Raw genomic sequence first — 26,917 nt, 5'->3', positions numbered from 1 at the left:
CCACATCCAGCTGGTGTGTGGTCAGATGCTCAAGACATTTAAGTGGCCAGTATGCTCCAACAGAACACCCACAATTTCTATCATTTTCAAAACTGACAGGTCTCAGGTGTGGATGTGTTAAGCTACTCTTTAAAGCTAAGGTTGGAAATGTTGCAAAACAAGCAAGAGAAGCTTAACCGCATAACCCAGCCCAGTGTTGCCAACTCTTCCAATGGATGTAGCTAGCAGCACTAGCTCCTACGGTGGCTAAATCGAGCAAGAAAGTCGCCACGTATGCATCCCATCCCTTCAGGCCTATACCCTCCAAAGCCATTCTTCCAAAATGATCATCGTAAGCATGAACGTAAACAGCATACGTGGCTATCGTTAGCAGCTTGTGGAAGACTCTGGTGAATAGCAATGAGAGCATGCAGGCAGGCCGTCCAATCATTTCTTATTGAAGTCCTGCGACAGCCATCGATACCAGAATTTTTTCTTCTTTTTTTGTCAAATGTATTGATTGCTGTCGGTATGTTATGAGAATTTCAACAAAACCAACCCTAGCTTTAATGGATTCTCTTATAACTAATGGCAATGCTTTGTAAATACTGTAGTGCAACGAGGATTTGATTTAATCCCAACTCAAATCACAATCTCCAAAACCATATTGTGAGAATATTTGGTTTACCATCAGCAGTTAGAATGACAGTATTGGTAGCAAACACCAAACACAAGCCAATGAGGTATACCGTGCACCTTTAGACAGCCAGCAAAACGCTGGAGGAAAATGAATTGACAAAAAAAAAAAACAACTCTGACCAAAAGCTCAAAATAACTTCTGGTCTGACATTCATTTGGCCCCAGGAAAACTGGATGGTCAATTGCAATATTGGCAGATACCAATACATGGCCTATAGCTATACCCTAAAACCCGTCCCATGTGTTTCCCCGAACCCTCCCCTTCCCCATGCAATATACAAACTAACATTCATCACAGAGGTACCCACTGTCTCGTCTCTGTTGGATGTTGAGGTGTAACAGTCAGGAGGGAGACTAAATGGTAAGGCAGCAAAAGTGTAACTCTATACGAAACACACGGAGTATTTCACAAGAACAGAAGAGGTATAATGCCCACAGGAGAGGCACAGTATCACATTAAAGAAAGAAAAAGAGATTCTACAAAAACTCATCATCAAGATAACCCGTTATTTGGCATTGCTCACTACAATCCTAAACCCCTCGAGCAACAGCAGTGATTTGAACATTTAGAAAAGCGTCCTGAGTGCAATAATACAGCAGTATTCCTGAGTGTGTGTTACACCAACTGAAAAATGACAACAACAAAAAAACATCAGCAACATTCTTCATCAGCAATTTTTTTTTTTTTCTTAACCTGAGGTAGTTCCAAAAGCAGCTTCAACGGGTGGAAGGGGATCCATGCGTCCCGTCTCTCCATCAAAGCAGTTTGATTGGCCTCTGTGCTTCCCCGGCGTCAGTGTTGCCCCAAATTTCTCGCTTAATCGGTGGTCTCGGGAGGCGCCGCCGCATGGCTGTGCTCCTCGTCTCCTTTCAGTGGGGACGGTTTTCCCTGAGAACCCGGTGAGGACTGTTGTGCTTTGATTGGGCAGTTGGCGACCATGTGGTCGATGCTCTGGCAGAAATGGCACTTCTTGGGCTGGGGTGGTAACTTGCACTCTTTGGCATGGTGGTCCAGGCCTCCGCAGTTGTAGCACCTACAAGGGCAGGGAGTATTTAGTCTCATGTATTGTGTGCTCGAACATGCAATAAGTGGCGTATTTACAGCTGGGATGTTTCTTGCCACCTGGCAAAGAACAATTTGATCTCTTATTGGGAGATATCTGTCTCTTTAGCTGCTAAATACATCACTATGTTCACCAGCTAGTCGCTAACTGCGTCTGCCTGCTGTTCGGCGCTGAGCAGGTAGCGCACAGTTGCTACACAGCTATTTTGCTTAAGCCAGCTGCTGCTCCATTGAGCTAAGGGAAACAGCAGATAATTCATAATAACATGATTTTTTTTTCCACTAAAAAGTTCTGTTAATTTTGTGCACGTACTCCTTCACCTTCATTCTAAAATCCCTAATCCAAAAATGAATTTCAAAACGTTAACCGCTGGATGCAAGACGTGTGCTACCTCAATGAAAAGTCCGATGTCACATGGCATATTGAACCCCGATTTGGCTTCCAAACCTTTTGTGATGTCACAAAATCTTGCTTGTACGTGCATATCTTAAAACTCAGATTTCAGGTAAACCACAAAGAAAATGTTTCATCCTTCAGCGGATTAATGTGAAAACAGCCTTCTAGTGTAAAACTCTGCTTATACATCAATTCTGCACAGTGACGGTAAAATGAAGTAACAATAACCAAAGCCCATTTTTGATTGAGGGGGCATTTAAAGTTGCACCTGTTTTCCACTAGATGGCCCTGTTTCACCTGGAATGACTTGAGTCATACATCTTGAAAGGGCATTTTAGGTCACACCACATTGCTCTGTGGAGCAGCACCCTGGGTCAGAACATCTAACAAACATGTCATAGTTTCTGAGATGTTTTAAAATCACCACTGAAATTCATGAAATCTTATTAACAACCTTTGGCCAAGCAGAAGATTCTGGAAGGTTTTACTGTTAAAGCGGACTACTAGTAATTTGCAAGAATTAAAGGCGCCTCATACAAGGTTGGGAGCATTACATTTGCCTCAGCTCTCCACATGGTGACGGCTGGGCTAGTGTCTCGTAGCTAACGGTGCTAATAGCACTAACGGTACAAACTATGGCAAAGTGCTGACATAGCTAACAGTGTTTATCTGAGGGTGAACCAGTGGGTGAATGCTGTGCTTCCGCGACACGGGCGTCCAGTCGGGACGGTATCATCAGCTGTAACCGCCGTATGAGCGCAGTGCAGAGCGGCAGCTGTGAGCTCGCCAGTGGGGTTCACTCACATGCACATAGATGCACTAAAGGCCCGAGCTGCCGGCCTGGCTTTGTCGACAAAGCAAGGCACAATGTACGACCTCATTCTCTGCTCAGGTAGACATTTCTCCATTATATCTTTACATCGCAAATAGTTGTTTGCTGCTGTATTCAGGCTCTGAATCCAATATATTACACCCGTAACTGGCACGGCTCATAGTTTTTCATGGACTCGGTATTGATACCATGACTCATTATCTCGAAGTATCGAGAACAGCTTGTCCTATTTGTCAGTTTTTCACTGCCAATAGCCCCCCCCCCCCCCCCCCTGTTGGACTCTATTGTGTCAAAGTAAGACATCCGTTTCATCCGCCTTTGAACTTTAGAAATGGACACCATCAGGCGCCATCGGGCTACCTCTGTTTGAACGCAATCTATAGAACGGCCACGCGCTCAGGGGCGGAAGACAGATGGGCGGTGGGGGTGAGGCGGTCACTCTGTGCCACTGCGGACCCCCCTGCCACCATTGAAGCAGCAGATAACGTTTGTACGGGGGCGCCTGCCGAGGGGAGGGGTCAGTGTGGCCGTTGGGGGGCGGTGTCAAGGTCTACACCGTCACAGCGTAGGAGCTCTCCGCATCAGCATCCATCAGGAGGCAAGTGGAGGGAAGGGGAAGTGGTCCCTTTGTCTAAAAAAGCTGCAGCAATGACCTCTGAACCTTGCCTTCCCCGCCCTCTCCTCAGTTCTCTAACCCCCAATCCCTCATACACTGTTGCCATGCCAACAGTGACCTTTCACCCCTTTGCCCGGGCTCCTACATCTGTTATCAATTAAATGAAGATTTTTTCCCCACCCTCAGTAAAATATATATATATACACAGACAAACTCACAAAGGTGGTCTCAAAAATAGACTTTAAAAACAGCTGTTCTCTTTGGTTGGCAAAACACAAACTAGAATGTACTTCTTACTCCTGCCCCAATGATATCTGACCATTGGTTATGATCAATCAATCCTACGTGAACCAATGAAACACCATCCAGTTGCATTATGAAATACGCTAGAGGGGTACGATATCTTACCATGGATCAGTGTGGTCAAGGGAGAGTTATTGAGCCACCGCGGGCCTCCCAGGACTCTTTGGGGCCGTAATGATCTCTGTTCTCACACCGACTACTCTCTGGCTCTAATCACAACTGACAGGGGGGTGAAGTTGATACACCTCTAACCCTGTGCTTTATTGATATTCAAAGAATGACCCAAAAATCGAGACCCAGTTGGCTCCTCTTTTTGTTCACTTGGAAGGATGTTGTTGCCTTTGCAAGGAACCCTCAAATCTTCAGGAGAAATTGAATGAATGGCGATATATTTGTAGATTTTTTTTTTACTTTCTCAGGTGCTGAATTCATGAAACTAGTTTTTAAGGGGTGAAGTTCAGATCAAACAAAAATATAAAACTTCCTTTTCAGTAATGAGGAGTGACTACGACATAGAGTTGGTAAAATTCCTCATTCCTGAAAGAGAAAGTGCCAGAATTACTAACAAAACCTAGATGAATGTTTAGGTTATTTAAATCATGATCGGTTTTGTAGTTTCAAATCACATTGATGGTTTTAGGAAGGGTTAGGAAGAGCGAGGGAGTCAGTGGGCGTGAATTCACCAGGGGCCAGCAGATTTAAACAGTTATTGATCCAGGTCACACGTCAAGCCTGCTGGTGTGACCCTTGCTTGGGCTGGAGGTGGGGGTTGGGGACGAGGAAGAGGAAGGAAAATGGGGAGAAACTAAAACACCATTGTATATCTGATCCAACCTGGACCCAACAATGAATGTTTGTGGACTTCTAAAGAAGTAAAGCGCATAATCTGTCACTAAAAACCCAAGTATCTCCAAATAAGTTTTAGATAAACTGCAATATGCTTCTTTACAGGTTTAGAAAGCTGCATTCATTTAAGGTCTTTCCTGTTCTTTCCCCGTTCGTCCCCCCGCTTACCTGTCTCCCTTTGAACGTCGCTTCTGGACCTTCTTGCCTTTGGGTCTCCTCTCACTGCCCACACAGTGGATGCCACCTGGTCCAGTAACTCTCTGCGACTCGAGGCCCTTTGACGACTTCTTGAAGGTAAACTCGACCACCTCGCCCTCCTTCAGGCTGCGGAAGCCCTCCATGTGCAACTTGCTCTGAAAGGTAACACAGGAAGAGGATTCACCATCAAATATATTGTCTATATTGTCCAGCTATGTGGTGACTTTGTCAAAGAAAATACGAGTCAAATATCTTTTTCCCATCACAGAAATACAGAAGACAATGCTTAGTGGGATATATATCTATATATCTCGTGATAACCTGTTATATTATATGACCAGTTTCCAAATCACCTCCACATTGGCCCTTGAGGAGAACAACCCCCCACCCATTCTTCACTGTGTGATATCATCAGAGCCTGATAGGACTTATCAGGTATTTAAGGTGATGATTACCTCGATGAAACAAACGAGCACTACAAAGCTCGCTGTTCCCACTTTACTGATCAGTTTGTACAAATACTGCCCTGCCTAGAAAAGGCCCCGTTGTCTTGATTCTGCTTTGTCTTTTTTTGCTGTGTTTGAGTGGTAAACCTGACGAGGATAACCTTCAACCCATCCCCCCCCCACTCTACGGAGGAACAGCATTCCACACTGCTGCCCCCACCCCATCCCTCTTCCCACCCACATCACAAAGCTCCACTAACACACTGACCACCACCACTAACCCTAAACTGCAGGATGCAGGGGTTAGTGCTACGGTTGGGGGTGGGGTGAGAAGGCGGCGTGGCTTCTCTGGGAGGTTGGGGGGTCAGGGGAACATTCCTTGGATAGTTGTTTGGCAGAAAGACACCAGAGATAAAAGTTGAGGGAAAGCACAAATGATTGATATCTGCCTTTGAATCTTCTGTTTGTGAAAGAAACATGTCTGGTGAGCAGCAACATTGGAGAGGCGCGTAATCAACAAGAGAAAAGGTTTGAATATGCCGAGAGTAAAAACTCATTTAGCTACATGTTCACCTGAAGTGACCTTTGAGGTTCTTCTACTAGTCTCGCCAGAAACATTTCCGATTCCAAAGAAAAGAGAAGAGTATATGAAGGGAAGGTGTGGAGCAGCTTTGGCTAACACAACATGGGAAACCCCTCTCTAAAATTCCCTCGGTGTGAGATGTCACAACTAGAACAGACTGTTGACATAAGAAGAAAGATCCACAATGAAGCAGGTTTGTTTTGATAGACATTAATCCCATTTTATTTTTGAGTAAAGTCACATTATGATCAACAGTCTGCATTGAGAGTGCTCAAAGCACACGGTTTATTGTGAGGAAAGTCTGGGGTCTGCTTCAGACCAAATCCAAAATGATCAGTTAAAGCATACAATAGTTTAATGAGCTGGGAATTAACGTTGTCTTCTGGCATTAGAAAATTAAAAAAACAAGCACCATCTTCTCTAATCCGACAACTCACAATTGAGCGTCTGCTGCGAAGTCCTGATCAAGACAACTGGTGAGCCATGACATCGGAGCGGCAATATGGACGTCCGCAGAGTCCCATCAGGCCTCTCTGCCCTGGTGACCGTTAACCCACTTCCTCTTCCACGTGTGACCTTCCCCACCCCCCAAAACGGACCCTGACCAGCCACATCAGGTTATCCACACGCAGATACAGGTACAGATCAGGGTGGGGCTTTTTTTACCCTTAAGGATCTGTTGTGTGTGCGTGAGTGTGGGGGGGGGGGGGGTGGCGGGCATTATGAGTACTGTAAACTCAGTCCAGAATGTGTCTGGAAGCCAAGTGAGGCAGAGAAAGACATCAGAGCAACGAGGGACAATAGCAGGACTGCTGCTGAGACAAAGAGGGGCTCGGTCACGGCCGAGGGGTGCTTCATTCGGATGCATGGCTCTTTTGTCCACCTGCACAAAGGCCGGTGGAGCCTGGGAGTTAATTTGACACGCAGCCACTAATTTTAGGGCTGAGGCCTTTTACGTCACCATAACCCCTATACATCCATTATTGACACGCGTGTCTCTACCATTTCTACTGACAGATGGTGAAGTAAGTCATTGGTTACGCATTTGTAGTGGATAAATTGAAAGCACGCGAGGTTGTTGCTTCAGTTAAGCAGTGAGCATTTTCTCTCTCAATTTGAGCTTCCTTTTAAGAGTCTGCAGCAACAATCAACTGGCTCTCATGACAGAGATACACCATCTTTTTTGTAAGATGGATTTAATGGCAGTTTATTTTATACTTCTAGTGAATCCACCCATTCATCTCCATTTTCTTTTGAATCTGTAACCACTGGAGCGCCGAACTGCAAGTTTCTAACCCTACCCTCATGTTTTGGTTTGCATTATGATAAATCAGTCAGCAACTTCCTGTGTGTAGTCAAACAATAATTCAGTTACAACGGCTGCACAGCACAATGAAATCTCTCTATATGCATCATCATGAAGCACGAATGACTTCAAAGAAAAACAGAATCAAGTGAGTCTGACAACTGCCTTCAACAAAGTTGGGAACATGCAAGCTTATGGGAATAAACTTACTTAAATACTTTTTCATCTCTAGCAATAAATCTTTAAAAATGGAATTCGGTAGACAAAAGTCTCCACAGCATTAGGCCCTGCAGAGCAGTAGCATGGTGTGGATAACATTTACCTAAAATAAAACCCTGAGAACTCCTTTCATCTTTAAAGCCAACAGTGGCACACACACACACACACACACACACACACACACACACACACACAGAGAGAGGGGGTTGAGCAGACAGCAAAGAGCCTTTAATCATTTTATGACAGGAACCTTGAGGTGGTGGGCAGCTAGTGGAGACTCCTCACATTCACATGCTAAGTCTTTATCTTATCAGACAGCAATGGAGGCGCTCGCTCTCATGAGAAGTAGGAGGGAAATGCCCCCCCCCCCCCCCCTCCTCTTTACCACCCACTCCACTGGTATGTAAGAAGGAAAATGGTTTGAACTGAGAAGAATTTCAAAGTTCACCTTTATCTCTTCAGACTGAGAAACAATTAAACCTCAAGTGAAGGAGGAGAAGAACAGCACCAACCCTAAAACTACAACTACAGTTACATTTTTCACATGAATAGCAATAATGGAATTCTGCTGTTTTAAGCCTGGGGGGGAAATGCAAAATCATGAATGCTGTCTGACATGGGTGTGTGTTAAAAGCATACTTTAACCTTAAAAAGAAGTGATCAATAATTCTTGTTTAGATGGTTTGTCTGATTTACACAGATCAAACCATTTAGATCTTCATATGCAACGATAAATGTAAAATCCACTCATCATATTCCAAACGAAAACTAAAGCGAACAAACATCGACTTCAGAAGAGCTTCAATTAAGTGACACAGCGTTTCCTCCTCAGTTTGGCTGTGATCTATACTCACCCTAAAAGTATTGAGGCCAGACTAGTAAAGTCTAAGTTCTGACCACACTTTTATTTCTCCATCACACTATATCAGTGTCTCTCTTAAAAAAAAAAAAAACCACGCGGGAGGCCCGCAGCTCTCTGGCTGCAACACTTGGTCCCCTGAGGGAGAAACAGCCACCAGACTGCGGGGGGGGGGGGGGGGGGGGGGGAAGCGCCCAGCTAACCCTGTTAAACATATCTCATGTAATTTTAACTGTTTTATTAAACATATCGAGACTCCTGATAAGATAGAAAACAACAAAACTTAAAACTATTATTTATATCGTTGTTTTTTTTATTCGGGTCATTTTTTAATTTGACTATAGTTTTGAAGATACAAAAAAAAAAAAATCCGAAATTGAATTAAGCTGTATTGGAAACAGGTGGGGTGATCTCACTTCTGCTGGATTCAGCACAAACAGCGTTGATACTCTTTGCAGCGTTTGAAACGTTACACCACCGTTGGTTTTCCCGCACATTGATAGTCATCCTACCTGATGGACGAACACGTCGACCGGTTCGTCCAGTGGCACTCCCTCTCGGTTAGTCATGGACAAGAAGCCGAAGCCCATGCGGACGTTGAACCATTTGCAGATGCCCACCCCGTGGAAGGACTGTGAATCCTCCTCGGTGCTCGGTCCCTCATCCTCCTCGGTCTTACACACTCCTGCAATGAAAAGTGTATGATTTAAAAAAATAAAAAATCTGTAAACCTACAAAATGTTTTAAAGGGGGCCAACATTTCAACAACGTATAAAAACCGAAAACTTTTCCCCTTTCTCTCGCGTGGCTGCATCACCAATCAATATGAATCGATGAACTGAGTAACAAGCTGAGGCTGCTTAATTTCCGATAAGCAACTGAACAACACACGACCTTCTTTCTCAAGGAATATGCCACAACTTTCCCCCAAAATAAGTGATCCTGGGGGGTTTGCGTGAAATCAGAATGTCTGAAGAGCTTTTAAAGCATTGATAAGACACACGGACTGCACATCACGTGCGGGAACAATGCCTTGACATTTTCCACTGCTATCAGATACACAGTCCCACACCAGAAAAAAACAAAAACTTAATTAACTCATACATTAAAAAAATAAGTAAATTGCTGTTAATTAGGGTTACTCAACCTGGGAATTCCTGGTTAGAAACGGAGCCCATGTCTTCAGTTCTGCCTTGAGTCAAAATTAGCACCCCAGCTACAGTATCCTGTGTTTAACCCTCAAACTGGGTAATCCTCACAGATTGCCACTTTCAAGCAAAATGCTGTGAGACGCAGATACTGCGCAGCGAGAGGGAAAGCGGGAGAGGGAGGTAAACAAAAGGGGGCTGGCAACCTATTCCCTCTAAACAATAAGGGTGGAGGGGGTGGGGGTCACGGGGCAGGGTTTTTGATGAAGAATCCCCCCCCCCCCCCCCCTCTCTCAAAAAAAAAAACAACAACTCTGAAACAACGCCAGAAGAGATAACTCCCACCAAAAGCTCCCAACATACCTTCTGCCATGTTTGTGGGCCAGTTTACTCCCAGTGTCTTTCTTTCTTTCCTGAAACGCGTTTTTCTCCCCCCCCCCCCCCCCCCCTCTCTCCCTCTCTTGCAGTGGTCAGCTCTGTGGGTCAATACAAATGACCATTTCTCATCCAACGAACCCCCCACACACTCGGTCACGTCCACGTGATTCACAATTATACAGTCCCCAAGGATAGATGGATTGCATATTGTGTAATAGAAGGGCTCAAATGTAGAGAGTGACCAATCACTTCTAGCGACACGTCCTCGTGACATTATTATGGCCTTTTATTATCTATACTTATATGAAACTCACAGTACGTTGATAAGTTAGGTGATTTATATAGTTTACAATTGCAGTCATTTTGCACATTAATATTTGCTATAGGCCTTCTTTTTTTGCAGGACTGGGCATGTTTCGGTAAAAACATGAAACCAGCTTTTATTCAGCCGTTTCTCATTCACGACTCTTGAATCATGACGAAAATAGAAATGAAAAAACCAAACATTTTAAGATCATTAAGAGCCTATACGCATGCAGTATAGGCTCCATGCACCCAAGGTGGGAGGGAGAAAATAAAACCAGTGGAGCCTGAAGTGCCTTTTTTGAAACCCCCAGGTTTTTTAAAAGTCAGTTTATGTGTTTTTAATTAGTGTCGACTATGTTTTTAGAAGACAATAGTAACATTTACTTTGTTGTAGCTACACCATGTCATCTCGCATATCGTCTCTCGTTGTGAGTGCTTTCGTTCCTTTGCGATCAGTGCGTTGATTAGCTGCTGTCCTAACATGCCAAAGAAAGGTTTGGGATGTTAATCCAGATGAAACATGGAGAGAGAGAAGGGGGGGGGGGGGGGGGGGGGGGGTGTATGGGGGGGTCTTCCCATGCAGCAGAGGAGAAACAGCTAAACTGACTCAAACAACAGAGGAGGAGAGTTTAAAATATAGAAGTAAATAAAATAAAAAAATGCAGAACAGAAAAAAAACCACAACATGTAAACAAGCCAAGCTGGTCAAACGAATTCATGGATCAATAGTGATTGATTACATCATGTTAAGACGTTGACTGTGTCCTTGTGGAGTGATGGATGAATCAAAGGAAAGTGATCTTTTTACCAAGCTGAAAATGAGAGAGTCCAGCTCCGAAATGATCAAAAGATGACTAAATTATATTATTGTACAATGAATAAATGAATGAATGAAAACGAAATACAAACTATAAAAAAAAAACTACAGCTGACATTAAAAACTACAATAAAAACCAAAACAATTACTCAAAAAATAACTAAAATAGAACATATAGAAATAATGAATATAGAAAGAATAAACATACCATACCAACAAATATCTGAATGAAAAGCTTAATTTACGACGTGCGAGAGGGAAAATACTAGTTGAATTAGTTACATTTATCTGCGGAGTATAATTACAAGGTTCCATTACTAAGTATTATTTTGGTGAATGGAAGCACAGCTCCACCCTTGTGTTTGTATGTAAAGCTTGATGGATGTTTTAAAGGTGACCTGTCGATTTCATCACAACTACCACGACGACCCCTTGTGGACCCGCAACACGCGTATATATGGCCCTAAACTTTAGGCTATATAATCGACAGCAGTACATGTCCCAAATTATGGTTTCACAGATCAGAGAAAACTGTATGCACCATATCAATGCGTTAAAGTGGTAAATTGTTTTTTAAGAAACATGCTTCTAGGCCAGAGAGGGGTTATAATATATTATATTATAATGTGAAGCAGAACAACTTAAATCTCAGGTTTCTGAAACCTGATAACTGAAACCTGCCTGACCTGCAGGATATAGGAAGGAAGATAAGAAGGGGGACATTTTAAAGTTATAGGAGCCATTAATGTTCTGCTGTAAAACCAAATACACCCACTACACCAAATAGATTTTACACGTTATACTGATTGGGTTTTTTGTTTGGTTTGGAAAATGAGATTCTATAACGGGACGTTGAAATTTAAAATGACCAGAGGTTTTTCTGTGGTATTTTTGGATCTGAACAATTCTAGTTTTTAATTCATAATCTAGTTTATCATTGCGTTCTTGAAGCTGTAAAATTATCTGCGTCCCTATTTTACTATACGTTATAACGTTTTAAAATTATTTCGAATGGGATAACCTGAAGTAGGCTATTCAGTTGTAGGGATTTTAACTAATACTTCTGACACAAGAAAGTATAAGCAATACATAATTAAACTGCTGGGTCTCTTTATTGTTGGTAGGCCTACAGTTGGAAAGATGACAGCATTGATTACGGCACCAAAATCCGCTTTAAACTTGCGCCAAATGCTTTACTGGCCTTTGACAATTCACATACACATTTGAGCTACTCCAACTCTTTTAATATTGCGGGGTTCAACTTTAACATTAGGAAAGCTGAAAAAATTGGTAATATACTTAGTCCTTGAACAGCAATTGTGCTCGAATATAGGAGAATGAAGTTTGTTGAACTGATAGTTATTTTAGATTTGATTTTACGTTAAATACCACAGGTTAAAACGCCCGATTGCATGCGAATATCAGTCACCAGTTTGTCCATAAACAAACTTCTCAGCAGACAAAGAAAACAATCAAATGAAGTATCAGTAAACCAGGTGGAGGGGTCAGTGCCTCCCAAGTGCTGCCTCAGATCATCTTGGCCGGAAGCCAAGATCTCAGTGCTGGACTCCAGCCAAATTACACGGGCTAATGGACTGATCGGTAATTAGTTTAACAGTTAAACTAACTGTTTTCTTTCCTCTATGGAGTTGAAGCTAAACTCCTTCATTTTGTTCAAAGTCGGCAGTAATAAATAAGATGAACGGAACATTTTGCCTTTGATCAAAAATAGATCCATCAATGAATTATAATCAGAGAGACCCATTTTGCACTTCCCACTGGTTTAAAATAATGATGATGATTATAAAACTGGACATCACAACAGCAAGACATCTAGGGTGTCATAATTCCCGGCAGTACCTGAAAGCAGCACGGTGAAGTGCCCTTGGGTTTTATTATGTAATATACCACTAGATGTCAGTATACATCTCTGAAGTCAACGCGCCTGCCTTCATTTCAACACTTTGGATTTAATGATGTCACTTGTGATACATCGACAATACTATAGCCTACTTACTTGATCTTTGTTGCCGATGTGCTGACAGCATTCACGTGATGGTCATTTTTTGCACATTTCTGTTGCGCGAGGCTCTGCAGCCATGTACAAACAAGCAAAACAGAGATCAACCAAAGAGCCCCGCCTCTTTTGATATCCAAAACGGACCGTCAACCAACGGAGGCTGGAAACCCCCCTCTCGATGTCACCGGGGAGCATCCTCTCGACGCCGGTTGTCTTTCCGCGTCCGGTATCAGGTGGACGGATCTGCTTCATGGGCGGGACTCTGCAGCCAGCTGGAGTAAAGCAGCTCAGAGAATAACAGTTTGCAGATCAGTGGGTGAAGCGTCTTGATGGGAACAGCATCGCGAACATCCGCCCTGTTACAGCCGAAGGGAGAGCACGTTAACGGACTCGGTTCATTCCCGTTGTACGGAGCAGAAGGAGCGCTTACGGAGGCGAGTTTCCAACACAGGCTACACTTACGCAGCTACGCAGCTCAGCAGAATGAAAAAAAAGTTAAAGCAGCCAACTGCGTCAAGTAGTCTGCTGCGTCTGCTCTGCAATCATGTAGCTACTTTTTTTAAAGCTATGAATTCAGAAGAATGTGCCATTTGCAGTTGCCTTGCAGGACACTTTGAAGAGTATAGTTCGTAGGTCGTGAGGTGAACTCTCGGTTTTTTTTGCGCTCCTGGTCCCGTCACTGCAGCCAAAAACATGGCACGACTACGCAGGAAAGCGTGCATAGCTCTGTTTCTCTTTACGCTGTTCGTCTTTGGGACCCTGATGGGACTGAGGACCCTGAAGCCCAGTCACGGCTTCTCGGATCTGGCTCCGGGCTTGGAGCTGCTGCCGATGATCGCAGGGAAGATGGACCGGCGCTCGGTGTCCCGTGATGCCACCGCGTCCCAGGATCAAGACCGTCCGGCTGGCAGCGACACTAAAGCAGTTTTGTCCAACTCTGGCCCCGAAGGTACCATCTTTTATGATGTTCATATATTTTACTACACCTGGTACGGCAACCCAGACATGGACGGCAAGTACATTCATTGGGACCATATCCTGGTTCCACACTGGGACCCCAAAATCGCGTCCAGCTACCCGAGAGGAAGACACATGCCGCCTGAGGACATCGGCTCCAGTTTCTACCCCGAACTTAATCCGTACAGCTCGAGGGACCCGGACGTGTTGGATTCCCACATGGAGCAGATAGGAGCATCTGCAGCAGGTACGGTTCAGAGACTGCGTAGATTTCTTGGGAAGAAATAGTAAGGAAAATAGTTCATTGTTGCATTTTGTTTTTGCGCTCAGATGCAGCACAGAATATTCTGGCCTCGATAAAGCTGCTGGAGAGGCATAAAACAAATTCAGCACCACACATCCACTGGACAGCTCCCCACACGCCCAGCTCAAAGTCCCTCAATATCTACTGCTGCGCTTTCTTCTGCAGCACAGAGAGAAACTTAATGACTTTAAAAGCTCCAGTAATCAAGAGATCAACTTATTAGGTCTACATTATGACTAGAACACCTTCCTGACTGTCACAACTTCAAAACTGATGAAGGGAATTTAGAGTGTGATTACATTTTAGTGTGTTTTTCAACACAGCATGCCCCTCAGTGATGGGTAATATGGTTGAAATCAATATCAGGATAGTAATGCATTTATATGTTACAATATTCATATGGGGGGGAAAAAAATCACATTTAAATTAGTCGTGATGTTGAATGCAATGAACTGTTCTACTTCTATGCTTTTCATCAGAAAAAAATACGAATAGATTTAATAAAAACCATGGCAAGAGCCATAAAACACATCTGATCATAGAGCTTTAAAATCATCAAGGGGAATGAAATAGTGTACATTTAAATATGTGTTATGCGTTATCTAAGGTTAAGTGTGTACTCTAGTTACAAGACTTGCATAAAAGCAGAGATGAACGGTATTAAATTATCACCCAGGGTCCTATCAGAGGTTTTCTTGGGCATCCCATGAAATATTGATATGCATGTTGTTATTCTTTTCAAAAACCTGTATGGCTTCCCTAAAAGACAGCACAGTCCTGTATAGCCTGGTATCGAGTAACAGCCTGGTGTGTCCAGACGTCAGCAGCCTACACATGATAGGCCCGCAGGTCAGTAGGTTATTGTACAACATGCGGAATGATGACCACGCCATCCATCCGTTTGAAACCTCACCACAAAGACAGATGGATCATGGGAGTGCTGGGTCACAATGCTTTGTGAAAAATAATCAATTTAATTAGGCACCACAGCCAGCCAAACTGTAAATAGTTCCATTTGGCTTGATGACTGATTCCCCACCACTTCACAGAGACTCATAAATAAAATGAATAGCAGCTGCCTCATTCTTAATACACACAGACGTAGTTGGGTATTGTAATCTAATAGTCCCCATAGCTCCACAGCAAGTGGACGTTTATTTAATGAATTAGCTCTTAGTTCATATCCCATGTGCCAGATCCTCTCTGGTGCCAGGCACCGTTGTTGCTGATATGAAGCTATTTCTCAGCCAGAATCAGAGCATGAGGAAGCATTTCTCAACTGCAATATATAAGCTGTCACACACTAAAGCTGCGCGGCGAGATTGCCCCTAAAACGAGACATAATAAATATGTGCATATTCCTCAATCGGGTGCAGGATATGGATGATGGGCAGGTAGGCATTTAGATAAAAAGAATCAGCTCACACACTTCACAGCCACGGATGGAATACTGAACAGGCCTACAGACCACAGGCCCAGGGGCCCCAAGGCTTCAGGGCGTGCATGAGCCTCTGTTTGAAGTGGATGTCAACATTTCTCATGGACATGTCAAAGCAGGTTCCATGATAAAATGCAACGACAGCATTTGAGCAACACACAACACAAATGACCACAGAGAGACGCTTAACGACCAGAAATGCAAATTGACCACAAAGAGTTACAAAACGACCATAAAGAGACGCAAAACGACCACAAAGAGATGCTAAACAACCCCAAAGTGACTCGTTTTGCTCGATGTGGTGTCTTGCTCCTATTTCGGTGGGGTGGGGGGCCTTTTACATATCTGTGCCCAATGACTCATTGTCTCATAATCCAACCATGCATACAGTATCCTACCACAAACCTTACCAGCTTCTGCCTGGTCCTATAAAATACGGTAATTATCCTAATGGATTACCGGGGCAGAATTGTCACAGTGTGTTCAATAAACGCACAGCTGACTTCATTCAATGGGTCTGTACAACTGTGTGAAGGGCTGCATGAAAAAACCTCACTGTAGATTCATAAAAGCAAACGTTTTTTTCAGCTCCTATTTCCACCACAGGACTGTCAGCATTTCTTACAATCCATACATCATTTTGACAATGCATGAGATAACTTTTTTTTCGAGGTTCATATGCATTTTGGACATACGTTCTCTGCAGTAGATGCTCTCTGAGGTATTAACCAGTGTCTTTGGTCCAGGATGGATGATCAGACTCATGAGTTTACGCGTGTCTCCAGGGGTTCTGGTCCTGTCCTGGTATCCCCCCGGCTTGGCTGACGACAACGGGGAACCCGCTGAGGATTTGGTACCAGCTGTGCTGGATGCTGCATATAGACACAACCTCAAGGTAAAAGGCATGTGTGTGTGTGACCTGAAACAAAGTTGGGAAAGAGTCCAAGGTGGAAAAAAGAGCAATGAACCAAATCAATAATCAACTCAATTTTTATGCAAACTGCAAGTTGTTGCAGGAAAATTTGTTAATTCTAAATCAGCAGCTGTTGATGAAACAGTTTTACACCAATTATGCTGGTATGGGCTTTGTAGGGGGTATATACAACTTTTATTTTTGTTCTATTTGTATTTATTTAAAGTTACTGTGAGGAACATTAAACTGCTTATACAAATCTCAATTCATTACTAAACTATATGACCTACATAAGTAAACAAGACCATCAGCGAGAAGATTGACGATTTCTATGTAATTATTCTTAATGCTAGTCATCGGTGCCAGCTGGTCGGATTCCGCATGAAATCAGATGAAATCATTCAGGTTCACCAGAAAGTCCTTCTGCTCAGACTCCAGCGGGGCCTGACAGTTTCTTGTAGTAGCTTTTTTTTTTTTTATATAATGATTGCAAGATAAACACTGTGAATTACATTGCCAGGGATATGAATGTAATTTACCTGGAACAGCTTTATAAATTAAAGCATACAGAGGACAAACAGGACTTGTGTCTAATATACAAACATAAAAGAAAGATAAACATTAAACAAAATACCTTTACATTTTTAACGAGTAACAAGTTATATTGTCTTCCCCTGAGCTGTCAGAATGTCCACAATGTATATAAGCTAGCATTAGAAAACAACATCAACCCAGTTTTTATGAGTTCAGGACTAGTTTGAGTTGAGCGAGCTAAGACTGCAAAATACTAAAGGTAGAGTGCATTTATTATCACAGATGCTGCGTTAATGAGTCACGCAGAAATTCTTCGGCGCTTGAACTCAACGAGGAGATTTGTGATTGAGTTGTGATTGCCCTGAGCGGCAACAATATAAATCCCCCCGTGGAGTCCAGACACTGGTGGTGATGGTGGCTGATGAGGTTGATAGAATGATGAATTGATGAAGCTGATGAATCTGCGAAGATTGGGCGGAGATGGGGAGGTGGAGGGCTGTGTAACGGCAGCATGAGTGTACTGAAGGTAGAGAGACAGTCATATTCAAGAGAGACAGCAGCAAGATGATAGGCTAACGATGTCCTTGTGTCGTTGTGCTATTGGCTAGAGAGACCAGCTGATCTAGACAGCTGATATCATGATTGACGGCCCCAAACAATAACAGCCAGGAAATAAAGAGTGTGCCTGCATGAGGAGTGATGGCAGATGTATGGTAAATAAGCTACGGGCTTAGGCATGCAAGAGTATAGTCTTCCTGTCTGAACTTACGCTAGAGCTTCATATACACCATATCATCTTCATAGCAATGAGTGTTAGTTCCATGGGCAGAAACACCAAAATGATTTATGTAAAGAAAAAAGAAAGGAGGTCAAGTACAGAACCTTGAGGCACTCCATTAAATACAATAAGCCAGCTTGAACACTGAATTTCACTGAATTCCACTGAATTTCAAACACTACGAACTAAACCTTAGTGAGGCTACAACTAACAAAGACAATGTGCTGTATATTGAGGCATACGTTCGATGTGTAAATATCTCTTTACATTATCTCACCATACTTTCATCTCACTAAGAGCAGAGTTAGACAGGAGCTAGCAAAGGATTAAAGATGCTTCACAAAGGTAAGTAGAGAACTTAACACTGCTCAGGACAGTAATCCCAAATGAGCTATTGTGCTGTGGGGAGTTATACACGGAAACAACAGTTTTGTTTTTGTCACAGGAGAGGAAGGTTAAGAGCTTTTGAACTTGTTCTGCTGCCTCCCATGAAGCTGTCTGTGCTACTCATGGATTTGATTCTGGATGTTTGCAGCAGCAATGGCATTTCCTCTCCAGCGTTAGAGCAAAAAAAAACAGGTCAAATAGCTGCTGCTGCTGGATCAGTTGTTCAGTGGGGGTGAGCATATCAGCAGGGTGGAGAGGTGGGGGTAGCAAAGCCACATGACCGATTTGCCAATTAGGTTGGAAAATGGCACATTGAAGGAAATAACTGCCCACCATGTCGGTCTCTCTGCCTCCTGTCGCTGTATCGAAGGCTTATTAAACATTTACAGGGAAAGCTCGTAATGCGATACAATTCTTGTCAGAATCTCTCCAGATAAAGAAAGAGACGAAGGGAAAGACAGAAAAGAGATTATAACACAATGGTTGGAGTTTGAGGTTTTTCCTTTTTGTCAGACTTTCTCTTAAATGAGAGCTGAAGAAAAATACTTCATGTGTTCATGTGCATATTAAAAGCCACTCAGAAGCTTTCTGTATGAATTTGAAATGACATATAAGAGAGACAAGCTAGTAAGAGTTTTCCTATGTTAAGGCAGGTGCCATTAATAATGCACATACAGCATCTGCACAACACACTAAATGTTTAAGTAAAGAAAAATCCGCCAGCCATCCAGATAAAAGCATCAACATTTCTGTAAGGGTTTGTTTAAATTACTATGATTTTTAGAGCTGTAACAATTTGTTGGCAGAAATAAAATCAGTAAGTTACATACAGCCCTAATGATGTTTATAGGAAATAAATTGCTAAATAGTTTGTTTTCGAGTCCCAGTTCAGAAATTGTCAGAATTTTAGCAGACTCAATTCCATTAAGGAAGAACACCGGTCCTGTAATTGAGAGATCGTAAATAAATTGTCAAATTGTGGAAGAAACACCACCACTACTCCATGTATATTCTTTAAATATATTTTAACGTACAGGACCAAAACTAACCAGTGACTGATCTATAAGAAAACCAGTTGTATTGACAACTTGCTAAAGTTATCACCAAGGTTAATTACAGAGCAAAGTCATCGGAAGGATCATTGTAACACAATTCATTATGATGCAAGTGTTTGTATCCTGATGTGAAGATAAAGATCATTTATTTTCCAGCAGCGATGTGACACGTATTGGCCTCATCCTGCGTATAAACAACTCTGATGAGAGACAGTTTGTCAGGCCAATCTGTCAGATCTGATATCACATTTGTTTAGTCTGCTGTTTGGCTGCAGGCAAAGAAATAATGTATCACTGCGTGAGGGCAAGACAAGAACGCCTGGATTAGACATGCAACGCTGAGCTGATGAGGTTTTACACATAACGCTGTCAGCAGAGAAGCTAATAGAATGCCATGCTATATTATCATGAGCGACCGAGCAAGCACAACATTTTCTTAAAAGCGTGGAGGAAGTGTGTGTGGAAAAACAGACCCTCTATGCCTTCTACAATTTCAGAACCTCTCTGCATGAAGACGGAAGTGTTGTTTTATGAAAGACTTTAGAAGATCACAATCAGTCAGCAGAGCAGAGAAAGCAATAGCATATTTTCTCTCTGTATACAGCAGCATGGGGAGTGCAGCATTTCCAAGCATCCTCTTCCAGTTCTCCTTGTTTTTGGACAAACTCCTCCCACTCCATCTGCACACAGGGACATTTCTCTCTGGAGTGTTTCCTCTCGCGTAATTTTCAGCAAAATGCTGACACGGTAAAGAACTTTGGCTCTGATCATTTGGAACTCAAATGCAAATTTTTCTAAAGCAATAAACCTTAAATTATTTCTTTGCTCTTTTCAAATGAAAGGCAGGCTAAACAAAAGGAGGGAGGAAAGCCCAAAGGAAGACTGATGGTCCCACAGGAGCAGTGGTAACAGCCAAAAATGTATCAGATCAGGATTCAGGAAACACGCATATCGGCAATCTGCTTTTAGTAGCAAAGTGGATAGCGGCCAATCTGAGAAATGCTTCTAAGAATGCACGAGCAGTGTTGTTTTGAAACGTCAGGCCCTTGGAGAGTCGATATAATTACACAAAACTAATAACGTTCATTTAATAACAACGTTATATTGCTGTAAAAAGATGAGCAAATGATAAAGAGATCGGAAAAAGAGAGAAAACACCAGAAAGAATGAACTCCACTTCTGCGTAAAACAGTTCAAATGTATCCTGCTAAAGTGAGAGAGAGTACCTGTCCGTATTCACTTTCTTTTCCATCTCATATCTTTGTCCGTCCTTGCCCTGTGCCGTCTTGTCTCGTTTGTCACAGCAGCACTCCTTGCAAACTGAAGACAAGGATTACAGCGAGCGTGGCAGACTTGTAACTGCTTCACAGAGCAATCTAAGAACAGCATGTGAATGTGTCCGTACAGTGCTTTTGTATGCCTCACTGAGGCATGAATGTGGCATTGACCTTTTTCAAGATTCTAAATGTGTTCAGGACCATGCAATATCAGATTGAGAGCACAATACAAACCAAGGCTCCAAATTGTAACTTCCTAAAATATTTAATTTTAAGTGGATGTATTCAAATTGTTTTATTCAAACATTTCAAATGCCAAATATATTAAATTTACCGGCATATATGACAAAGAAAATTTTGACAAATTAGAAACTGGACCCAGAGAATGTTTGGTCATTTTTTCTTGAAAAAGGAGTTTCAAGTTGTAGAGCACTGTTGCCCTCCACCAACATCTCCTTAACTTGCACTCTTGTCAAGAGGAGGCAAAAATAATAACTTAGAGCATAATCACCATAATTTGCCAACCGAGATCCAAACACACACCTCCTACTAGGATACTACGGTGCTAGCTACTATAACCTACGAGTATGATGGGCGGGTTAAGCTAGTCTCCCCACACCACATCTCATTTGATAAAGTTATGTTCAAGATGAGTCATTTATATATTTCAAAGGGGACATATTATGCTCACTTTCAGGTTAATACTTGTATTTTGTGTTTCTACTACGCTTCAATAGCCACATTATTTTCCTCATACTGCCTGTCTTAATATACCTGGAGCAGATCTAGCTCAACAAAAAACAATTCCAACTTCCTTCTTCCTGGCAATCCCACATCACACAGCTAAAAAGAACACTGGCTCCTCTTTTGGGTTATGCTACACAGGAAAGCAATGTACCCTTTTTATTATGTAAGTTGAACAGTATTTCAGCAGCACCCACACAAAAAAGCTTGTGTAGCCTGTATCTTGTACAGCAGAGTTGGAGAGCAGATCACATGGAGCCTGCACAGCAGAGCTGCTGCTCGGCCTCAGCTTGAAGAGGAGTTGAAACAGTCCTCCTGCTCAGGGGAGGGCGGGGGCGGTTTGGTGGGGAAAGGGTGTGGGGGGGGGGGGGGGGGGGGGGGGGTTGATTGGAAGCTGGGTGCAGGAGGGAGGGAGCAGAGGGGAAAATGTGCATCATGGGTCCCATGACTCAGTTTGCCGCTCTGAACAATCTGCACCCTGAGGGGCTGTACAAGGTCTATCCAATAAATAGGCCATGTAGCTGCGTGTGTACACGGGGCAATAACGCCACTGGGTGCCCTATGATGGCATCAGCCACACTTTCCAGATCCCAGCAGTAGCTACGTGACTCTTTGTCCACAGAGCAAAACTGACACTCTCTCATGAAGAAATGTGCTCCGCTTTGTTAAAATTGATCAAATTGTTATAAGGGTCTGGACCTTTATCTTTGCGTTGGCTCGTATCCCTCCTTTAGTGCTTTCTGCATGACATGGCACTAAATTCCACTCTGCGCAGCATGAATCATGGGGTTGATCCTGGCCCATGCTGTCAATGTTTATGAGGTATTAAAATGCGAAGACTCTGTCTCATTTACTTCGAAATTACCACAGAGCAATGGGCCAATGTGTTTGGAAAACGAGCTTTCTAGTGGCCTGCGTTCTGCTGCAGTGAACAGGAGACCATAGCAGCTTTTCCCCCTCTGTGGATGATAACTACATGGCTTCATATCTGCCAATACCTCATAGTTTTTCTAAATACGTTCACATTTGATCTCACATTATTGGGCTGTTACTTTACAAGAAGTCCAGAGAGTTACGGCGAAACAAACATTGCTTCCAGGCGATCATTCCATCAGAATGTCAGGATCTTCCTTCCTCTATTTTTCTTCAAATTGATATTTTGCCAGCAACTGCATCTTACACCATTAAAATGTACGTCTTGCAGCACATAAAATCACTTAGCATCTCCATTAGTGGCACAAGTGGTTCTTTTTTCCTGCCTCCAGGTGACAGTTTATCTATAGACATTCGCAGTTTAAAACAATTTGCTCGGCTCTAGCCAATTCTAAACATCACTTTAATCCATTAGTACACTTATGCTCAATGTCACAGTGACGCAGTCAGTGCAGCTAACTGTCCTCTCTTCCACAGACAAACACCGAACACTCCCTATGGTAAACATTTTGACAAACGATTCAATGTGGCTAACTAAAATGGAAAAACACAATCGCCATCATTGAGAGGTTCTTATTCTAGATAGTGATGCATGCGTATGTCAGTGTTTCTCGTTTTAGCCATGCTAACAGCGTGGCTCAGTGGAGGGGAACCACTTCACACTGAAATATCTCAACTATACGATGGATCGCTTTGACATTTTGCAGAGACATTCATGGTGGAATCCATTCTATGGGTGCTTAATGCCTTTGTTGATCCACTGACTTTCAATATAGTGCCTCCGGCAGACATTTGTGGTTTTAAGTGAATTGCCTCTGCAACTATTATATAGATTACAATGAAATTTGCAACACACATTCATGTCCCTCTCAGGATGATTTGTAATAACTCTGGTGATCACTTCACATTTTCTTGTAGCGTAACCATCAGATAATAAAATGAAACTGGTCCGATCAGTCTTCATCTTACTGGTCTAAATGTAGACTTTCATTAGGCTTTTATCCGGGACAAGAGAGGAATCACACAACATAGGCGATGTAGCTCACTCGATAACGTCCTACATCCATTTAGTTGCTGTTGGCCTCCAGCATCTTAAAAAGCCATTTTTATTCACATTGTCCCCCTTGGGTGTCCACTGCTCGAGAAGAAAAGTGTTTCACTTTGATCATACATTATTCAAAGTCTCTGGCCATTCCTTAAAATATTCAACTTAAGCACTTTTTTTTTTTTGCACGTGTCACTTCAGGTCCCTTGTTTCTCTGCTGCTGTTGTTCATCAATTGCAAATACCCGTTTCTAACTGAGCCACTAAGTGAGCATTACAAAAGTCTCCAGAGGGGCAGCACTTAGGGTGAAAACATCTAAAGTGTGACATACTTTGTCATGAAAATGAAAATAGTGAAAACATGGTTCTTTGACGTCACATCGTGTCCAAAAGGACCTGCTTGAGTGGGTAACTGTATTATGATGTGCTGGTGTTATACGCATTTATTCAGAGGTTTTGAGGAAATATGCAAATAAGTACAGTCAACTGTAACATTAGGGAAGAGAAACCAGATGCCTGATGTCATGCTTTGCTTAGGGCCACACAAGGTCAAAATGGTGATTTCAAGTCAATAGTTGCTCAGGTCATCTGCGAATAGTATCTTTTAAGCAGATATAAGATGAATGGAAACTAACAAAGCGCGTGTCTTTCTGCCTGTTTTCTTAGGTTGCATTTCACATCCAACCATACAGAGGACGAAACGACCAGAGTGTGCATGACAACATCAAGTATATTATTGACAGGTAGGCTGTACTTCTCCGTCACCGACTCAACCATTACGATTTCATGCACGGTTAAAAGAACATTAGTTACAAAAATGAAATACTTTTAGAAAGCATTTCTGATTCGATTAGTCTAGTTTCATGAATGAGTTTTTGAAGCAAATGAAATTTGACAAAACTTTCAGAATAAAGGTTGCTCTGAAAAGGAGCACCTGTCAAGTACATTCAAACTCAAATGCCCAAAACCCCCCAAAAGATTTTACATTTTCAACAAATGTTAGCAAGAAATGGAAAGCAAATCTTCATATGTTGTCATTAAATGAAGAATCAATTACCCTCTGACCTTCTCTCTAGCCGCCCTATTTGGTCCTAATTTTCCCTCGAACAACATATTTGTCCATGACAATGTATCCTAAATCTATTGGCTGGCTTTTCATTACATTTGCTGTTTGCATTCATGGTGCCAAGAGGATACAACTGTATGTTTTAGGTGATCCTATAAACCTCCTTTAATTACTTAATAGAAAGTTTCCACTTTTGTTACCCGTCATGTAAACATTGAATAACTGATTTATCATGGCCACTTGGGAGCAGCAGAAACCAGTTGTGAACACAAAATTAAGATTTTCTCACCTTCGATATGGTGAACAGTTGCTTATTTACAGTTACAGAGCAACTTTTTCTTCCTTTAGAGTTGTGTTTCTGGCCACACAATGGTCCAATATTCACTCCCTTTTAGCTCTGGTTTTGGTCGCGATCAACTCCTGTGAGAAAAAACAAAAAGATTGTCAAGAAACCTACTGAGCAGATTCAGGCTCCCCAGAAGATGAATCCTTTCCATTTTTAACCTGAGCTTTCCTCTTGTGTTTTCCTCATGTCCCACAGTCAACTTAAACATGCAGATTATACTGACACCATCATAATAGTAATGCTGAGAGGATAAACCCTTTTGAATTGACTCTAAAGACCCGTGTGTTGTTTTCTTTAAAAAGGTATGGTGACCATGGAGCCTTCTACAAGTTCACTTCCAGCACAGGGAAGAGTCTTCCTCTATTTTACATCTACGACTCCTACCTGACTCCTCCAGAGTCCTGGTCTGAGTTCCTGACTCCCACCGGCTCCCACAGCGTGCGTGGCTCAGCCTATGACTCCATCTTCATTGCACTGATCGTGGAGGAGCGCCACAAGCACGACATCCTCGCAGGAGGCTTTGATGGCATGTACACTTATTTTGCCTCCAACGGTTTCTCCTTCGGCTCCTCTCACCAGAACTGGAAGACCATCAAAGCTTTTTGTGACGGCAACAACCTCCTCTTCATCCCAAGCGTTGGACCTGGTTATATCGACACCAGCATCCGGCCGTGGAACAACCACAACATGCGCAACAGGGTGAACGGTCGTTACTATGAGACGGCCCTGCAGGCGGCGCTGAATGTGAGGCCGGACGTCGTCGCCATCACATCTTTTAATGAATGGCACGAGGGAACGCAGATAGAGAGGGCAACGCCCAAAAAAACAGTGACCCGTGTGTACCTGGACTATCAGCCACACGGACCTGATCACTACCTGGAGTTGACCCGCCGCTGGGCGGAGCAGTTCAACAAAGAGAAGGAGCAGTGGCTCATGTGAGCTTTCATCAAACTGACTTGAAACAGCATGCTCGAGTGGAAGTGTGTGTGCACATGAAGGAGAGACAACAAAGGGGGGCGAGGGGGAGTGAATGTTGGGACTGATCAGGATAGATGTGAGCGCATAAAGATGAGCCGAATGTGAGAGTTTCTGCAAGTGTGTGTGTGCGTATTTTTGTGCACACATGCCGATCTGCAAGAACAGGACACTGTGTCGTCGGTGTGACTTGTCTCGTTTGAGTTTCTGAGTAAAGCAGCATTAAAAAAAAAAGGGTTATTCTGGGGGAATTTGTTCCATTGACAGCCCAGAGTCCTAAAATGTTCGGTCGGCCGTCTCTTGGTCTTTGTTCACTTAATGCAACTTCATGAACCGTCTCAAACACACGAAGAAACCCGTCATCATGTAGGCTAAGGGCCTCCTTCCCTCTCTGTGTTTAAATAATAGAATTGATGACAATAGCCACTTCTATGGTTTCACTTTCATACATTAACGGTGACTTCCCCTTTGTGTTTGAAAACGCATGCCGTACTGCATACTACATACTAAATCTGTATGTACTGCATACTGCCTATTAAATTAACCATTTAGTATGCCATTACCAGCACACTGTTCACACTGAAGTATACCCAAACAATACGTCTTCTCTGCATCACATGACTGTATCGATGACAACGTTAATGGTCCACGCTACCATTGAATGCAAATTGTTTATCGCAAATTTGAAATCAGCATTACCTCTACCACTCAATTTAATATGTTCCTGTATTATTTTAAGGCAAATTAAAATTAATAAACATTTTTAAAAGTGGGCTCCGGCACTTTTTCTTTTCAATTGTTCCTCAATGTCGCCATCATTCCTAATGATTTGAAATATTCAAACCGTCTGTCTCACTGTCAGCCAATGGACAGTCTGAAAGGCAGCAATGCATTTTGGGGGCGGTTGAGTATGTCCCAGTAAGCTCATGTCTCACACTCAGAAATTCTTGGTATGTTACAGGCATTTCTCGTGTGCACAAAATCCACATAATACGCAGTTGAAACGCACTACATACTAAATATTACGTCGTACTTAGTATCAACAGTGTGTTAGTATCCAAGTTTGGATCCAGCCATGGTGTTTTAAAAAGCAGTAAGTAGTGGTTAAGCAAGTGAAGAGAACCATTTAGCATTTAGGAAAATACTTTCAA

General features: G+C 42.7%; 2 protein-coding genes across 2 annotated transcripts; one reads left to right on the top strand and one right to left on the bottom strand.

Annotated features, from left to right (window-relative positions):
* Positions 1-271: 271 nt before the first annotated feature.
* lin28aa (lin-28 homolog Aa) lies at positions 272-10,051 on the bottom strand. The gene is made up of 4 exons (XM_076106796.1): positions 9,494-10,051; positions 8,859-9,031; positions 4,904-5,088; positions 272-1,712 (listed from the first exon to the last, which is right to left on the bottom strand). The coding sequence occupies exons 1-4, from the start codon at positions 9,522-9,524 to the stop codon at positions 1,496-1,498; spliced, it is 606 nt and encodes a 201-aa protein (XP_075962911.1). The 5' UTR covers positions 9,525-10,051; the 3' UTR covers positions 272-1,495.
* A 3,421-nt stretch (positions 10,052-13,472) lies between these two features.
* On the top strand, positions 13,473-26,498 carry LOC142965739 (glycoprotein endo-alpha-1,2-mannosidase-like protein). Its single transcript, XM_076106817.1, has 4 exons — positions 13,473-14,219; positions 16,500-16,609; positions 24,046-24,122; positions 25,094-26,498. Exons 1-4 carry the CDS (start codon positions 13,709-13,711, stop codon positions 25,728-25,730), a joined length of 1,335 nt encoding a protein of 444 aa, XP_075962932.1. The 5' UTR covers positions 13,473-13,708; the 3' UTR covers positions 25,731-26,498.
* The last annotated feature ends 419 nt before the right edge of the window (positions 26,499-26,917 follow it).

Source organism: Anarhichas minor, unplaced genomic scaffold (genome assembly GCF_050575085.1).
Source record: "Anarhichas minor isolate MPS153535 unplaced genomic scaffold, ASM5057508v1 ptg000035l, whole genome shotgun sequence".
NCBI classification, from domain to species: Eukaryota; Metazoa; Chordata; class Actinopteri; order Perciformes; family Anarhichadidae; genus Anarhichas; species Anarhichas minor.
This window is presented reverse-complemented; position numbering and strand designations above follow the sequence as displayed.

Coding starts and splice junctions, on each gene's coding strand:
- lin28aa (XM_076106796.1), bottom strand. CDS start 9,524: ATGGGCTCCGTTTCTAACCAGGAATTCCCAG. Junction 9,032..9,493: donor TTCTAACCAGGAATTCCCAG/GTTGAGTAACCC, acceptor TTTTCATTGCAG/GAGTGTGTAAGACCGAGGAG. Junction 1,713..4,903: donor CGACGTTCAAAGGGAGACAG/GTAAGCGGGGGG, acceptor CTGCCCTTGTAG/GTGCTACAACTGCGGAGGCC.
- LOC142965739 (XM_076106817.1), top strand. CDS start 13,709: ATGGCACGACTACGCAGGAAAGCGTGCATAGCTCTGTTTCTCTTTACG. Junction 14,220..16,499: donor GATAGGAGCATCTGCAGCAG/GTACGGTTCAGA, acceptor GCGTGTCTCCAG/GGGTTCTGGTCCTGTCCTGG. Junction 16,610..24,045: donor CATATAGACACAACCTCAAG/GTAAAAGGCATG, acceptor CTGTTTTCTTAG/GTTGCATTTCACATCCAACC.